Raw genomic sequence first — 18,061 nt, 5'->3', positions numbered from 1 at the left:
ATGGACAGTGCTCTATGTAGGGCAACTCAAAATGTTGTATCACAGACAGCAAATGTAAGACTTCTGTTTGCTTTTAGGTAAAGTTCACACAGAGCCCATTAGGTAAGCATGTGCCAACAGATCAGCTTGCCAGTTAAAGTTTTGATGTCACGATGATAATGCAGAAAAATAATATGTGTATGTTTCAAGTTGTTTCTGCAGTACTGTTTTATTTAGAAACTTGTTTTGTTTTAGTGAATAAAAATGATCCAAATGATAATTCATTCATTCTCCTAACTGCTTAGTCCAATTCAGGGTTGCGAGGAAGCTGGAGCCTATCCCAGTAGTCTTTTGGGCGGAAGGCAGGGTACACCCTGGACAGCTCACTAGTCCATCACAGGACCACACAGAGAAAAACAAACACTCACACTCACTCCTATGGGCACGTTAGAGAAACCAATCAACCTAACATGCATGTCTTTGGACGGTGGGAGAAAGCCAGAGTACCTGGAGAGAACCCAAATCAAATCAAATCAAATCAAATCAAACTTCATTTCTATAGCACTTTTCGTGCTTAAAAACAATACAAAGTGCTTTACATAATTAAAGAATTTACATCAAAATAGATAAAACACACACACACGTACACCCATAGTCCCCTTTCACCCATCCAAAACCACCCTCATCCATGCCCTATTAGCTCCTATAACATTTAAAAGAAGACGAATGGCCACTCATACACGGGGAGAACATGCAAACTCCACACAGAAAGGCCTCTGACCAAACCTTGCCCCAGCCAAGGATTGAACCAGTGGCCTTCTTGCTGTGAGGCCACAGTGCTAACCACCATGCCAAGCCCCAAATGATAATTGATCTTTTACGTCAGTAAAAACTGACACATTCAATAAATGTTTTAAAATTTTTAATTTATCCTGCTGCAATTAAACAATTAAATAACAGAAAAGACTTTTTTAACTAAACCTGTCTGACACTAAAAACAAACGCTGCAATAGCGACACCCAGCGGTCTCACAGCGAACTGCAACAGTATATGCCTGTACTGCAGTACGCATGCGTCACCAGCACGTGTCGCTGTTGCGCTATTTACCGTGCGCTGACAACACGGACAGCAACACAGGAGTCCACCAAAAAAAAAAAAAAAAAAAAAAAAAAAAAAACCAAAGAATTTCTGCTACAGCTGATTCGGTCGCCATCTTTGTCGCGAAGATAAACAACACCAGCGAGTCGCGTTGGCGTCTGTGAAGAGATTCTCTCCGCCGCAGCGTCGATCTGTTCATCCGACGATGACAGCTGATCTGGACACCTGAATCCACCGTGTCAGACGGTAAGACGGGGAATCTGCAGGGTCGTCAGCTGATCTTACTTTGAATCGCTTGGCAATAGGTTGCTGTGTGCGCGAGCATGATGCCATGACAACGGCGAGGGACACTGCGAAGGCTTTCATCGACTCTGTCTCCGTATCCGCCTGCTTTCTTGTGAATAAAAGATATTAAATGCTGCTTTTTGTTGTTGAGCCGTGTTTACTAAAACCCACGCAGCCTCACTATCCTCACATGAACACGCCAGGCTAACCAGGCCGCTCGGTTATAGCCTAAATAGATACTTGTATGCAAGGCCGGATTCAAAGTGAACAAGTCCCAGGGCACCAGAGTGTTGCATGGGCCCCCCTTCCCCACTGCAATATTGTGAAAATTGAATGATACACTGAAACGACATTATTAACATCTCTCAGTCAGTGATACCAATAGCAATACCTTACACCAGTGTTTTTTAAGCTTTTTTGAGCTAAGGCACACTTTTTTTCACTGAAAACTCACAAGGCACACCACAAACCAATTTCTTTTTTTTCTTTTTTTTTTCTTTTAAGCCCATATTATTAATATAAAGTCCATCTTGTCTCAATGGTCTTGAATAGAAATAAGATAAACACAAGAAAAAGGAATTTTATTATCTTTCACCTGGGCCCTGGATGAACATAATATAATACATAATACGGCCTTGCTTGTATGTCAGTAGCCTCCATTGTGAATTAAGCTGACTTGTTTTTCGCAGAGATGGGGGTCCGCTGCGGATTTCCTCACCGGCTTGGGGCGGAAGTGTAAAAAAAGAGGGGCGGGGAGGGCAGCAGAGGTGCCTTGCTGCCTTTTAGCCCTGAAGAAATGGACCAAGAGTACGAGAAACGGTTGCTGAGGCAAATAAACCATCAGAACCTCCCAACTGAGGCCCGTCTGACCAAGGTGAGATGCATGGGATGCCCCATCCTTCATATCTGAGCATGTCAGTCACATAGGATTCAGTATTGATAAATAAATATGATTCCAATCTAGCTCAGCTGTTGATGTAAATAACCCTCATGGATTGTTTATGGGGTTTTTTTTTTTCGACCCACCTCAGTGCTTAAGTGCTGCCCAGAGTCCAGTCACCGTGAAGTCAGGAGACCGCTTTATTCCCACCCGAGCTGGAAGCAACTGGAGCATCAACTTCCGTTACGCCAACGTGAGTAGTTTACGTATCTTTGGGTCGTTTTTATTAACTTGAGGAGATTAAGAGTTCAGTAGCCAAAGCTGAAGATGATGTGGACACATCCTTTCCTCTCTCCCCAGGAGAACTGCCGCTCTCCCTCCCAGAACCACAAAGCAAAGGACGCCAGTTCTGATTCGAGCAAAGGTTGGACATCCATCATACATCTCCTCTTGCGAGTGATTCATCTAGCTTTAGTTTTCAGCCCTGAGTTATAACTCTGGCTGTGTTCTCCTGTCGCTGCCTGTTGTTCAGATGCCGTGGCGTACGCTGCCTTGCTGAGGAATGAGCTGCTGGGGGCCGGGATAGAGACGGCGCCAGACCCTCACACGGATGAGCGGCGACATGCAGTCCTCACTCAAGACTTCCACAGCTTGTTTAGGGTGCCCATCACTGAGAGATGTTCTCTAAACCAGCCTTATACACTGTCCGTCCAAAGAAAAGGTCTAAAGTCGGTCCTCGAGGGTCGCTGTCCAGCAGGTTTTCCATGTATCCCTGCTCAAGCACACCTGGCAATGAAGTTCTGCACAATGACTGGTTGGTTTGAGTCAGGTGGATACATGGAAAACCTTCAGGGTTGTGGCCAGATCTAGACACCCCTGCTCTAAGGGCTCAGTTTGGTCCTACGAGGGCCGCAGTCCTGCTGGTTTTCAGTGTGTATTGTACAGTAAACATGATGGTTGCATCCCCTCATCCAACTCTCTTCTTACCCTGGTGGTCCATCACTGGAACAGGGTAAATCTGGACTCATTAGACCACATGACCACCTTCTGTGGCTCCCTGGCTTTTTCTCCAGTTTCCTCTCTGATTAGTGGTTTTCTCATGGCTACACATCTGTTCAGTCCCGATCCGTTAAATTCCATTTCCATTGTTCATGTGGAAATGTTCCAGTCTTCACTATTAAACACAACCCTGATTCATATTGGTTTATTTCCTTTACGACTGGATCACACCAAACATTTAAGTGATCATTGACAAGATTTGTTTCTGACCACAAAAGCACAAAAAGATGCTTGTAGTTTTTATTAAGGTGTTGGGTATTTTTTAACCCAGTTTCAATGGTTTCTGCATTTTCTTGAATCTCTGCTCGGTGCTGATGATTTGACCTTTTTGTAAAAGACCGAAATCTTTTCCACGACGGCGGGACGTAGCTTCCACGTGGTTGTTTAATGAGGAGCATCAGGTGGGGTTAAATAGCTTTTTGGAGCTGAAACATCTTCATCCATGATGATGATCACCCATCCGGAGGTCCTTAGCTTGTTACTTAGTTACAACCTTTCACATCGGACGGGCAGTGTAGCTGGACACACTGTACTCACACAGTTTGACATCTGTCCAGTCTTTAGATGCAGATGTGTAGATCTGTTTATAATCTGCTTGTATTTGATAAAGTTTGTGACTTGATTCAAACTTACAACGTCGATTTAAAATTCATGACCTGCCAGTTGTTGTTGAGTCATGATTTAGCTGGAAATGAATTAAAAGTTACTTTAGCTAAATGAACTGTAGAGCTGTTCAAACGCTGACGTGTGTTCAGTTTGCTGTAACGCTGGTTCTCCTCCTGTTCCATCCTCTGCAGTACACCGTCCACAGTAAGAGAGTGCCTTCTGATAGCGATAACGAAGTCTCACCATACTCCCTTTCTCCACTCAGCAACAAGAGGTGCGTAATGTCCCGCAGGCTCAACAGAAATGCCGCTCTGGCTCCCTTAAGTTGCCATGTTTTTCTTTTTTTATTGATGGTTCTGTAGTCACAAGCTGCTTCGCTCCCCTCGTAAACCAGCGAGAAAGATCTCAAAGATCCCCTTTAAAGTCCTGGATGCTCCGGAGCTGCAGGATGACTTCTACCTCAACCTGGTAGACTGGTCGGCGGGTAACCTGCTGAGTGTCGGGCTGGGAGCCTGCGTCTACCTGTGGAGTGCCTGCACCAGCCAGGTGAGACAAGATGAGCTTCTACTGAGTAAATCTCAGCAGTTCTGATCAATCCTCCTGCTTCTGTCCTCGCAGGTAACAAGGTTATGTGATCTGTCAGTGGATGGAGACTCTGTCACATCAGTGTGTTGGAATGAGAGGGTGAGGAAGCCAGAGAGTCGTTCTCTGCTTATTTATGTTTAATGAATTTGCAGCCGTTGATGGTTTAATTGTTCCTGTCCTAACAGGGAAACCTGGTCGCCGTCGGGACCCACAAGGGTTACGTTCAGATCTGGGATGCAGCTGGAGGGAGGAAGCTGAGCAGTCTGGAAGGTCACTCGGCCAGAGTAGGTCAGTATGATGGAGTTTCCTCAAACGTGATGAAAAATACATGTAAGGTTTTCCTGCTTTCCACTGCTGCTGCTTGTGGTGTGAGAGACTGCGTCCGACCCATGATTCGCCATTTATAAAAACCACTTTTAACTGCGATAAATTAAAGTAATCGTTTCTATGTGACGTTACGGTCTCTGGCATCGTTGCAGGGAACTTTAAGCCACTCCTGCATAACATCGTTTCAGTTCAGATGCATGAAGGTCATCTCAAACCGTCGGTTCTGTCTTTTTCAGTCAGTCTGCTGTACGTCTGCTGATGTTTGGGATCATTTTCCCAGTTTGTAACTGGTTTTAGTTGTCAGTCGGATGGCCCAACATGTGTTTTTAGAATGTTTTAGTATATAAAGTTTATAGTTCACTAAGAGGCTGCAAGGTGTCAAAGTTCAGTGGGTGCGTAACAAGCCCAGATCATTAGACCTCCACCGCCGTGCTTAACACCTGGTCTGAGGTGAAAAACAAACAGCACATCAACATGAGCATGCTGCTGTTTTATTTTCTTTATTTATTATATATATGTTCAGTTAAAAAGACAGAAATTAGTAGCGATGCACCGATCCACTTTTTGGGAGATCCGATCCGATATCTGAAATTTCAATATCTGCCGATACCAATATTTACCGATACCAAATGTGTTTATGTGAACATTATTGTGACTATGGTTATTATTGCTTTTATAACTGTGTAAGATTTCATTAGGTGGTAATAAATGACCCATCCTTTCTGAAGTTACATCACCAATACAAACATAATAACATTACAGATCTAACAATTTCAACAAGTTTTATTTTGATTTGGCACATTTTACCTAAATACAACTATAAATGTGTGGTTCTGAAACAAAGATCTAGCTTTTAGTGTAACAAAAAATATAACATTTTCATATTTAAGGCATTTATTTCTTTTAAAACACGTCCAAAACATGTTATCAAACACATCTGCACTGACTTGACTAGTGTGGTATCGGTAAATTTTTATTAATACCAAGTACGAGTACACACGCTTGGTATTGAGCCAGTACCGACGCCGGTATAGGTATTGGTGCATCCCTAGAAATTAGGGAGTCGTGTTATTGGGAGGGTATTGGGTTGCTGTCTGTCCTTGTGTGAGTGTGTGGAAGACAGCTTGAGTCTGTTTTTTTATTGTTTTTAAATGTCTCGCTTTCAACTTCTCTTGTTATCTTGTGAAGTACTCTGTTGCCTGCAGCGCGCGTCGGCAAGAAAACGGCTTAAAAAATAAAGTTAGATTTTATTTATAACTGCAACGTCCCGACTCTGGTTTTATTTCTTTCTAAAGAAATTCTCCCAGAACTGGTGTGCTCTTCGGCGGGCCGGGGGTTTACACACGGCGGTGTCCCTGTCCGTGTCTTTATGTGCATTCTGTACTTCCTCCACACGTCGAACTGCTGTTCTGTAAACCTTTTCATTCAGCCTTGTTGAATCATTCACGACAGGGGAAAATTAGAAACTTGGAAGCATTAAATCATGCTTTCTGACCAATCACACAAAAGTTTTAGACAAAACTTCCACCTGGACGATGTGTTGAGGAAAAGCTGTGACCAGGCCTCCAGAACACGAATAAAGTCTCTGTTCCTGTCGAGGATGTGACGGTCTGAAGCCATGAGTGTCCAGCTCTGGTCCGAGAGAACCACAGTGCTGCAGGTTTTAGATGTTTCCCTGCTCCAACATGCCTGATCCAAATGAAATGGCTCTCCTGCTGCCTGAGCACATGGACTCATTAATCTGATTCAGACACATCCAAAACTTGCAGGACTCTGGGGGAACTTGGACACTTTCTTACCTGCAGCTGCGCCTACATGAGAAGTGACTTTGTCCTGCAGGTTATGCTTGTTCAGGCGTTTTCTAATAGTTCTGTCATATGCAGCAAAGTAGATGTGTTTCCTATTATGGAGTAACTTTATGGAATGGAATAAGTGATGATTTAAAATGATGTAATAATAATATTCAGTTTAAAAAATGTACAAGAAAATGTTATTGAATAAATATAAAAAAAGAAGAAAATTCATCATTTATTTTGCTGCTTTAAATTTTGCCTTCTGACTTTCAGTATGTAAACTGTGTATACAGCCATATAATGTGTAAATTAAAGACTGTGAATAAGGAGCAGTATTTAAATAAGCCTTGGGCTTCCTTCTGCTCCTTCTCAAACAAGGTATATTCTTTACACAAATACGCATCCTTGTTTTGTATTGTATATGTGTTTGAGATGAATAACAAAAAAAAAGTTTAACATTTAACATGCTAACTGAGACGCGTAGAGTCTGACATGCAGCTGCTGGGTCTTTTGCTGTTTCTTTGAGAATTACAAGGTGTGAATTTGGGCTCAACTTGCTGGGATTTCCACATCTGGGACAGAATATTTCCCACTTGGGAATAATCTTTTTACTCTGTAGAACGATGGACTCAACATAGTTTGGAAATGACTTTATAACCTTTTGTAGATTGATGAGCAGCAAAAGTTGCTTCTGTCAGATCATTGCTGATGTCTTTCCTCCTTGACATTGTGTCAACTCACATCTAAATGGTGCAGAGCTCACACTGATAATGATCAATAAAATGCTTTTTTTTTTTCTTTTCTCAACCCTCTGGAATCAGTGAACTACATTTTGGCTCAGTTTTAATGAAACAATAACACACTGACACCTGATATTTTCTGTCCTCACATGTAAAAAGTGCAGAACTTGAGCTTTAAAGGTGGAGTATGTAAGATTTCAATATTTTCAAAATAAATTAACTAAAAAAATAACTACAATCATAATTAGATAGATTTTTTGAACATGTAGGTTCCAGTCTGTCTATATTTGATGTGTTATTAAACTACAAGTTTAATTAATGACAAAGACCCTTCTTAAATGTTTGCCTACCAGTAAAATAAAAGCTTTTTGTCATTTGTCATTAAGTAAACTTGTAATTTAATAACGCATCAAATATGGACAGACTGGAACCTACATGTTAAAAAAAACTTTCTAATTATGATCGTAGTTATTTTATTAGTTAATTTATTTTGAAAATATTGAAAATCTTACATACTCTACCTTTAAGCCGTTCCAGCTGAGGCTCAGTTGTTGCTCTCTGGTTCGTTCTTTTAGAGCAGCAAACATCTACATCACAGTTGGCTTCTTAAGCTGGCGAACGGCTCGTAGACCATCTGTAATCTCCAACCAACCAGAGTCCAGACTTTCCATTTATTCTGGTTTGCTGTCATTGTGAGAAACGCCAGGTTGGGTTTAGACTGCTGCAGTGAAATCTGAGAAGCTCCCCCTCTGTACTTTGTGGCCCAGGTGCCCTGGCCTGGAATGGGGAGCAGCTGTCATCCGGAAGTCGGGACCGAGTGATCCTGCAGCGGGACGTCAGGACACCCCCCTCTGCTGAGAGGCGGCTGCAAGGTCACAGGCAAGAAGTGTGCGGCCTGAAATGGTCTCCGGACCACCAGCACCTCGCCTCTGGAGGCAACGACAACAAAGTGAGGAAAGCTTTGAATTAAATGTCCCCCGAGCATCTTGAGACGAGGAAGCTGTTATTACACCAAAGATGTTTTCTTTCCTCCAGCTGCTTGTGTGGAACAGCTCCAGCCTTCTTCCCGTGCAGCAGTACAGCGACCACCTGGCCGCCGTGAAGGCCATCGCCTGGTCGCCTCACCAACACGGGCTGCTGGCGTCGGGCGGCGGCACCGCTGACCGCTGCCTACGCTTCTGGAACACGCTGACTGGTCAGGCGCTGCAGAGCACAGACACCGGCTCCCAGGTCTGCAACCTGGCCTGGTCCAAGCACGCCAACGAACTGGTGAGCGCGCTCTCACACTTACAATCGTATAACGTCACACTGAATATGTCCCAGTTTGATGTAACAGCTCATACTGGACTGACTACCATGAATAAGGGCTTTAAGCCCACTCTGCCCTCAGGCACACAGTCTGTTCCCAGTTTGTTTTCAGACACAGTTTGTTCCCAGTTTGTTTGTTTTCAGACACAGTTTGTTCCCAGTTTGTTTGTTTTCAGACACAGTTTGTTCCCAGTTTTTGTTTTCAGACACAGTTTGTTCCCAGTTTGTTTGTTTTCAGACACAGTTTGTTCCCAGTTTGTTTTCAGACACAGTTTGTTCCCAGTTTGTTTGTTTTCAGACACAGTTTGTTCCCAGTTTGTTTGTTTTCAGACACATTTTGTTCCCAGTTTGTTTGTTTTCAGACACAGTTTGTTCCCAGTTTGTTTTCAGACACAGTTTGTTCCCAGTTTGTTTATTTTCAGACACAGTTTGTTCCCAGTTTGTTTTCAGACACAGTTTGTTCCCAGTTTGTTTTCAGACACATTTTGTTCCCAGTTTGTTTGTTTTCAGACACAGTTTGTTCCCAGTTTGTTTATTTTCAGACACAGTTTGTTCCCAGTTTGTTTTCAGACACATTTTGTTCCCAGTTTGTTTGTTTTCAGACACAGTTTGTTCCCAGTTTGTTTGTTTTCAGACACAGTTTGTTCCCAGTTTGTTTTTCAGACACAGTTTGTTCCCAGTTTGTTTTCAGACACATTTTGTTCCCAGTTTGTTTGTTTTCAGACACATTTTGTTCCCAGTTTTTGTTTTCAGACACATTTTGTTCCCAGTTTGTTTTCAGACACAGTTTGTTCCCAGTTTGTTTTCAGACACAGTTGGTTCCCAGTTTGTTTGTTTTCAGACACAGTTTGTTCCCAGTTTGTTTGTTTTCAGACACAGTTTGTTCCCAGTTTGTTTGTTTTCAGACACAGTTTGTTCCCAGTTTGTTTTCAGACACAGTTTGTTCCCAGTTTGTTTTCAGACACAGTTTGTTCCCAGTTTGTTTATTTTCAGACACAGTTTGTTCCCAGTTTGTTTTCAGACACAGTTTGTTCCCAGTTTGTTTATTTTCAGACACAGTTTGTTCCCAGTTTGTTTTCAGACACAGTTTGTTCCCAGTTTGTTTTCAGACACAGTTTGTTCCCAGTTTGTTTTCAGACACATTTTGTTCCCAGTTTGTTTGTTTTCAGACACATTTTGTTCCCAGTTTGTTTGTTTTCAGACACAGTTTGTTCCCAGTTTGTTTGTTTTCAGACACAGTTTGTTCCCAGTTTGTTTGTTTTCAGACACAGTTTGTTCCCAGTTTGTTTATTTTCAGACACAGTTTGTTCCCAGTTTGCTTTCAGACACATTTTGTTCCCAGTTTGTTTTCAGACACAGTTTGTTCCCAGTTTGTTTTCAGACACATTTTGTTCCCAGTTTGTTTGTTTTCAGACACAGTTTGTTCCCAGTTTGTTTTCAGACACATTTTGTTCCCAGTTTGTTTGTTTTCAGACACAGTTTGTTCCCAGTTTGTTTATTTTCAGACACAGTTTGTTCCCAGTTTATTTTCAGACACAGTTTGTTCCCAGTTTGTTTTCAGACACAGTTTGTTCCCAGTTTGTTTATTTTCAGACACAGTTTGTTCCCAGTTTGTTTTCAGACACATTTTGTTCCCAGTTTGTTTGTTTTCAGACACAGTTTGTTCCCAGTTTGTTTATTTTCAGACATAGTTTGTTCCCAGTTTGTTTTCAGACACATTTTGTTCCCAGTTTGTTTGTTTTCAGACACAGTTTGTTCCCAGTTTGTTTGTTTTCAGACACAGTTTGTTCCCAGTTTGTTTTTCAGACACAGTTTGTTCCCAGTTTGTTTTCAGACACATTTTGTTCCCAGTTTGTTTGTTTTCAGACACATTTTGTTCCCAGTTTTTGTTTTCAGACACATTTTGTTCCCAGTTTGTTTTCAGACACAGTTTGTTCCCAGTTTGTTTTCAGACACAGTTTGTTCCCAGTTTGTTTTCAGACACAGTTTGTTCCCAGTTTGTTTGTTTTCAGACACAGTTTGTTCCCAGTTTGTTTATTTTCAGACACAGTTTGTTCCCAGTTTGTTTGTTTTCAGACACAGTTTGTTCCCAGTTTGTTTGTTTTCAGACACAGTTTGTTCCCAGTTTGTTTTCAGACACAGTTTGTTCCCAGTTTGTTTTCAGACACAGTTTGTTCCCAGTTTGTTTTCAGACACAGTTTGTTCCCAGTTTGTTTTCAGACACAGTTTGTTCCCAGTTTGTTTATTTTCAGACACAGTTTGTTCCCAGTTTGTTTTCAGACACATTTTGTTCCCAGTTTGTTTGTTTTCAGACACATTTTGTTCCCAGTTTGTTTGTTTTCAGACACAGTTTGTTCCCAGTTTGTTTTCAGACACATTTTGTTCCCAGTTTGTTTGTTTTCAGACACATTTTGTTCCCAGTTTTTGTTTTCAGACACATTTTGTTCCCAGTTTGTTTTCAGACACAGTTTGTTCCCAGTTTTTGTTTTCAGACACATTTTGTTCCCAGTTTGTTTTCAGACACAGTTTGTTCCCAGTTTGTTTTCAGACACATTTTGTTCCCAGTTTGTTTGTTTTCAGACACAGTTTGTTCCCAGTTTGTTTTCAGACACATTTTGTTCCCAGTTTGTTTGTTTTCAGACACAGTTTGTTCCCAGTTTGTTTATTTTCAGACACAGTTTGTTCCCAGTTTATTTTCAGACACAGTTTGTTCCCAGTTTGTTTTCAGACACAGTTTGTTCCCAGTTTGTTTTCAGACACATTTTGTTCCCAGTTTGTTTGTTTTCAGACACAGTTTGTTCCCAGTTTGTTTTCAGACACAGTTTGTTCCCAGTTTGTTTTCAGACACATTTTGTTCCCAGTTTGTTTGTTTTCAGACACAGTTTGTTCCCAGTTTGTTTATTTTCAGACACAGTTTGTTCCCAGTTTGTTTGTTTTCAGACACATTTTGTTCCCAGTTTGTTTGTTTTCAGACACAGTTTGTTCCCAGTTTGTTTTCAGACACAGTTTGTTCCCAGTTTGTTTTCAGACACAGTTTGTTCCCAGTTTGTTTTCAGACACAGTTTGTTCCCAGTTTGTTTTCAGACAGTTTGTTCCCAGTTTGTTTTCAGACACAGTTTGTTCCCAGTTTGTTTTCAGACACATTTTGTTCCCAGTTTGTTTGTTTTCAGACACATTTTGTTCCCAGTTTTTGTTTTCAGACACATTTTGTTCCCAGTTTGTTTTCAGACACAGTTTGTTCCCAGTTTGTTTTCAGACACATTTTGTTCCCAGTTTGTTTGTTTTCAGACACAGTTTGTTCCCAGTTTGTTTTCAGACACATTTTGTTCCCAGTTTGTTTGTTTTCAGACACAGTTTGTTCCCAGTTTGTTTATTTTCAGACACAGTTTGTTCCCAGTTTATTTTCAGACACAGTTTGTTCCCAGTTTGTTTGTTTTCAGACACAGTTTGTTCCCAGTTTGTTTGTTTTCAGACACATTTTGTTCCCAGTTTTTGTTTTCAGACACAGTTTGTTCCCAGTTTGTTTTCAGACACAGTTTGTTCCCAGTTTGTTTTCAGACACATTTTGTTCCCAGTTTGTTTGTTTTCAGACACAGTTTGTTCCCAGTTTGTTTTCAGACACATTTTGTTCCCAGTTTGTTTGTTTTCAGACACAGTTTGTTCCCAGTTTGTTTATTTTCAGACACAGTTTGTTCCCAGTTTATTTTCAGACACAGTTTGTTCCCAGTTTGTTTTCAGACACAGTTTGTTCCCAGTTTGTTTATTTTCAGACACAGTTTGTTCCCAGTTTGTTTTCAGACACATTTTGTTCCCAGTTTGTTTGTTTTCAGACACAGTTTGTTCCCAGTTTGTTTATTTTCAGACACAGTTTGTTCCCAGTTTGTTTTCAGACACATTTTGTTCCCAGTTTGTTTGTTTTCAGACAGTTTGTTCCCAGTTTGTTTGTTTTCAGACACAGTTTGTTCCCAGTTTGTTTTTCAGACACAGTTTGTTCCCAGTTTGTTTTCAGACACATTTTGTTCCCAGTTTGTTTGTTTTCAGACACATTTTGTTCCCAGTTTTTGTTTTCAGACACATTTTGTTCCCAGTTTGTTTTCAGACACAGTTTGTTCCCAGTTTGTTTTCAGACACAGTTTGTTCCCAGTTTGTTTTCAGACACAGTTTGTTCCCAGTTTGTTTGTTTTCAGACACAGTTTGTTCCCAGTTTGTTTATTTTCAGACACAGTTTGTTCCCAGTTTGTTTGTTTTCAGACACAGTTTGTTCCCAGTTTGTTTGTTTTCAGACACAGTTTGTTCCCAGTTTGTTTTCAGACACAGTTTGTTCCCAGTTTGTTTTCAGACACAGTTTGTTCCCAGTTTGTTTATTTTCAGACACAGTTTGTTCCCAGTTTGTTTTCAGACACAGTTTGTTCCCAGTTTGTTTATTTTCAGACACAGTTTGTTCCCAGTTTGTTTTCAGACACATTTTGTTCCCAGTTTGTTTGTTTTCAGACACATTTTGTTCCCAGTTTGTTTGTTTTCAGACACAGTTTGTTCCCAGTTTGTTTGTTTTCAGACACAGTTTGTTCCCAGTTTGTTTGTTTTCAGACACAGTTTGTTCCCAGTTTGTTTTCAGACACATTTTGTTCCCAGTTTGTTTGTTTTCAGACACATTTTGTTCCCAGTTTTTGTTTTCAGACACATTTTGTTCCCAGTTTGTTTTCAGACACAGTTTGTTCCCAGTTTGTTTTCAGACACATTTTGTTCCCAGTTTGTTTGTTTTCAGACACAGTTTGTTCCCAGTTTGTTTTCAGACACATTTTGTTCCCAGTTTGTTTGTTTTCAGACACAGTTTGTTCCCAGTTTGTTTATTTTCAGACACAGTTTGTTCCCAGTTTATTTTCAGACACAGTTTGTTCCCAGTTTGTTTTCAGACACAGTTTGTTCCCAGTTTGTTTTCAGACACATTTTGTTCCCAGTTTGTTTGTTTTCAGACACAGTTTGTTCCCAGTTTGTTTTCAGACACAGTTTGTTCCCAGTTTGTTTTCAGACACATTTTGTTCCCAGTTTGTTTGTTTTCAGACACAGTTTGTTCCCAGTTTGTTTATTTTCAGACACAGTTTGTTCCCAGTTTGTTTGTTTTCAGACACATTTTGTTCCCAGTTTGTTTGTTTTCAGACACAGTTTGTTCCCAGTTTGTTTTCAGACACAGTTTGTTCCCAGTTTGTTTTCAGACACAGTTTGTTCCCAGTTTGTTTTCAGACACAGTTTGTTCCCAGTTTGTTTTCAGACAGTTTGTTCCCAGTTTGTTTTCAGACACAGTTTGTTCCCAGTTTGTTTTCAGACACATTTTGTTCCCAGTTTGTTTGTTTTCAGACACATTTTGTTCCCAGTTTTTGTTTTCAGACACATTTTGTTCCCAGTTTGTTTTCAGACACAGTTTGTTCCCAGTTTGTTTTCAGACACATTTTGTTCCCAGTTTGTTTGTTTTCAGACACAGTTTGTTCCCAGTTTGTTTTCAGACACATTTTGTTCCCAGTTTGTTTGTTTTCAGACACAGTTTGTTCCCAGTTTGTTTATTTTCAGACACAGTTTGTTCCCAGTTTATTTTCAGACACAGTTTGTTCCCAGTTTGTTTTCAGACACAGTTTGTTCCCAGTTTGTTTTCAGACACATTTTGTTCCCAGTTTGTTTGTTTTCAGACACAGTTTGTTCCCAGTTTGTTTTCAGACACAGTTTGTTCCCAGTTTGTTTTCAGACACATTTTGTTCCCAGTTTGTTTGTTTTCAGACACAGTTTGTTCCCAGTTTGTTTATTTTCAGACACAGTTTGTTCCCAGTTTGTTTGTTTTCAGACACATTTTGTTCCCAGTTTGTTTGTTTTCAGACACAGTTTGTTCCCAGTTTGTTTTCAGACACAGTTTGTTCCCAGTTTGTTTTCAGACACAGTTTGTTCCCAGTTTGTTTTCAGACACAGTTTGTTCCCAGTTTGTTTGTTTTCAGACACATTTTGTTCCCAGTTTGTTTTCAGACACAGTTTGTTCCCAGTTTGTTTTCAGACAGTTTGTTCCCAGTTTGTTTTCAGACACAGTTTGTTCCCAGTTTGTTTTCAGACACAGTTTGTTCCCAGTTTGTTTTCAGACACATTTTGTTCCCAGTTTGTTTTCAGACACAGTTTGTTCCCAGTTTGTTTTCAGACACATTTTGTTCCCAGTTTGTTTGTTTTCAGACACAGTTTGTTCCCAGTTTGTTTATTTTCAGACACAGTTTGTTCCCAGTTTGTTTTCAGACACAGTTTGTTCCCAGTTTGTTTTCAGACACAGTTTGTTCCCAGTTTGTTTTCAGACAGTTTGTTCCCAGTTTGTTTTCAGACACAGTTTGTTCCCAGTTTGTTTTCAGACACAGTTTGTTCCCAGTTTGTTTATTTTCAGACACAGTTTGTTCCCAGTTTGTTTGTTTTCAGACACAGTTTGTTCCCAGTTTGTTTGTTTCCAGCATCACCACAAAGCTTTTATCTCTTGTGTTTTTATGTGTTCAGTTAGAATCATTTAAGTCTTTTTTTAATGATTAATTATCATCCTATCATAGTGAAATTAAAACGATTATATGAACTAAAATATAAGTATTTTTATTTATTTCTGATAATTGTGTTCATATAAGCTGATTATTGAAGAAATAAATAAAGTTAAGACTGATTTCAGGTAAATGATCATCTCTATTTTATTAATCCTGACTGAAGTTCGGCATGTGTGCTCCTCTATAGATTTACTAGAGAGCACTTAGCTGCCTTTTCATTGCCAGGACTTATCGTCCTTGCTTAGGTTTCCACAGCGGTACGCCTCATTCTCATCCTGTCGCCAAGCCAGCTCACTAAAACAATCAGCACCTACATTAAAAGTTTATCTTTTTTTCCAACAAATATTCTTCTGGAGTTTTACAAGCTGCTTTTAAAGTCTTCAAAGAAAGTTTCATTTTCATTTCCAGGTGAGCACACACGGCTACTCTCAGAACCAGATTCTGGTGTGGAAGTACCCATCGCTAACGCAGGTGGCCAAGCTAACGGGACACTCCTACAGAGTCCTGTACCTGGTATGTTCTGTGGTGTTGTACAAATGTTAATATATATGTTACAGTCTAACTTTAACATAAGCAACATATTTTAGTTTATGAAGCAGTAAAGAAAGATCAATAATATTGTGTTAATGAAGATGATAATAAGCCCTGCAGATCTACTATCTTTATTTAGTTTGGTTTGGTTTGATTAGCTGATCAAATCAAATCAAAATGTATTTATTTAACACCTTTCATACATAAAGTAGTGCAAAGTGCTTTACATGTATTAAAACAGGTATACACACAATCATTCACACACACATACTGAACACACCCCTAATCCCATGTTGCATGGCAAAACTCTAAAGTAATCTTCTGTCTCTTTAAACAATAATAATGATGATAATAATAATAATAATAATAATAATAATAAAAAGAATAAACATTTATGTACAAATTTACGGCTTGTTCCTGAATGCCTCTCGAAAGTGAGCTCATATACAAACCCCATTTCCAGACAAGTTGGGAAGTTTTGTAAAGTTTGAATCTGTGATTTGTTCATTTCTTCTAACCTTTATCATGTTCGAAGAAAATATTTTCACTGTCAGTGATCGTACACATCTCTTTTGCTTTTACAAAAAAAAGAAAAAACTTCACATGAAAGTTCAGACCAGAAACTCTCTCTTTGTTTTTGTTTGATGTTGTTCAAGTGAGTAACATCAGAGAAATTAGATTTAACTTAATACAAAATTATTTACTGTATCGAAATGTAAAGATGGGGTGAGTAGGAGTTGCATTTTTATTGATGTGTTCATCATTTCCATAATTTTGTCCTGAAAAATAAATAGTTTGAATAGTTTATGTTTTCTTACATTTAGACTCGATACATAAAGTTGGAAAAGATAAAGAACAGATTATATAGGTGAGTTTGTGCTGGGAAAAAAAACCCTTTTTAATGTGGTATAATAAGACAAAATCAAAAGCATTTGATGGTAAATAGACTGAAACCCCTTAGAGCAAAGATAATTTGTATACAATTTATAAGATTTGTTGCCAGCAACACTTTAAAAGGCAGAAAAAGATTGTGGAAGATTGTACAATCAGTACATTAACTAAGGGTGTCAGGATTGGGTATAAAAATAAGATCTATGAGGGTATAGTCTTTTCAAGCAAATAAAGTTCACAGCTCACCCTCTTCTGCCAAACTTGAACAGGATCAGAGTTCCAAAATAAAATTTGTCACTGCAAAGATTGTAAAGAACTTTTTTCTTCCAGCATCTTCCAGAGCAGATTATTGTAAAAACGTTCAGGGTGTCTCAACGTCTTTGTGTATGAGTGTCTTAGTGCCTAAAGGAAAAAGATGGACACTGATGTAAGATATTTAACCTCCATTTGTAGCTACTTCATGAGAAAACACCTTGATCGGTGGAGACTCGTGTGCTCAGAAAGTTCACCTCAGTCCACTGCTGCATCCAGTGTGCGATAGAAGTGGCCAGAAATTGCAGTTCCCCCTTCATCCACTAGGGGCTCCAAAACAGAGCACATTCTCACAGACTCCCATGTTAGAAAGACCACCTTCACCCAAAGTCCTGCTGTAAAAAGGTAGAGTGTAGCCAGCTAACCGCGTGACTTTGCTTTAGCCTGCCTACCATCGTGAGCTGGTTAGCTCCCATTAGCTTCAAGTTAGCTCAGTTAGCTCTTAGCTACAGTCAGGTCGGAGTTTAATAGATGTCATTTGTCCACTCCTACGCTCACAGCCCCCATCTTAGCTCCACCCCTGTCAATTTTTGTATTTTCCGGGAGCGATGGCACGTGTGATGCTGTCAAGATGGCGACTTTGGGAACGGCCAATTGAACATCAGCTTTTCAGAAACCTTCAGGTGACATGACGGAGGTTTCGTCCATCTTTTATAAACAGTCTGTGGAACAGACACACAGTCTAAACTTGTCCTCGAAGACCCCTTTCACTAGAGGACCAATCAGAAAGCAGAATGCAACTGAGCTGCTCTGCAGTTTAACATAAAGTTGCACAATAATATAAATATGTAAACACTTCCAGTACCGCTGATCCAGGATATGGTTTGTACCTGACCACTGGATTTATTATTTCCAGGAAAGTTTTAGATTTCTTTGTATGCACATACCAGTTTTAATCCGTAATCCCGCTCCTCTCTCAGGCTGTGTCACCAGATGGAGAGGCCATTGTTACCGGAGCTGGCGATGAGACGCTTCGTTTCTGGAATGTCTTCAGTAAAACGCGTTGCACCAAGGTACCGATCAATGACAGCAATCCACCGTATAAACCAGCCTAATGCTTTTAGAAGACTAATGTGTCTTTTGTTCAGCTACATCTGGACTTAAAGTAATTTC

General features: G+C 40.0%; 1 protein-coding gene across 1 annotated transcript in view; it reads left to right on the top strand.

The window, feature by feature from the left end:
• The first annotated feature begins 1,188 nt into the window (after positions 1-1,188).
• The window catches only part of fzr1b (fizzy/cell division cycle 20 related 1b), a 17,080-nt gene continuing 207 nt past the window's right edge, over positions 1,189-18,061 (top strand). Inside the window, exons 1-13 of the mRNA XM_079243618.1 lie at positions 1,189-1,323; positions 2,052-2,236; positions 2,394-2,495; positions 2,603-2,666; positions 2,775-2,902; positions 4,099-4,181; positions 4,270-4,453; positions 4,526-4,591; positions 4,678-4,780; positions 8,120-8,301; positions 8,388-8,621; positions 15,623-15,727; positions 17,869-17,961. Coding sequence (XP_079099744.1) covers positions 2,159-2,236; positions 2,394-2,495; positions 2,603-2,666; positions 2,775-2,902; positions 4,099-4,181; positions 4,270-4,453; positions 4,526-4,591; positions 4,678-4,780; positions 8,120-8,301; positions 8,388-8,621; positions 15,623-15,727; positions 17,869-17,961 — 1,422 coding nt within the window. The 5' untranslated portion in view covers positions 1,189-1,323; positions 2,052-2,158. The remainder of the gene's footprint in view (positions 1,324-2,051; positions 2,237-2,393; positions 2,496-2,602; positions 2,667-2,774; positions 2,903-4,098; positions 4,182-4,269; positions 4,454-4,525; positions 4,592-4,677; positions 4,781-8,119; positions 8,302-8,387; positions 8,622-15,622; positions 15,728-17,868; positions 17,962-18,061) is intronic.

This window comes from Telmatherina bonti (genome assembly GCF_933228915.1).
Source record: "Telmatherina bonti genome assembly, chromosome: 7".
Taxonomy (NCBI): domain Eukaryota; kingdom Metazoa; phylum Chordata; class Actinopteri; order Atheriniformes; family Telmatherinidae; genus Telmatherina; species Telmatherina bonti.
The sequence above is the reverse complement of the archived record's forward strand: the minus strand, read 5'-3'. Positions and strand labels throughout refer to the sequence as shown.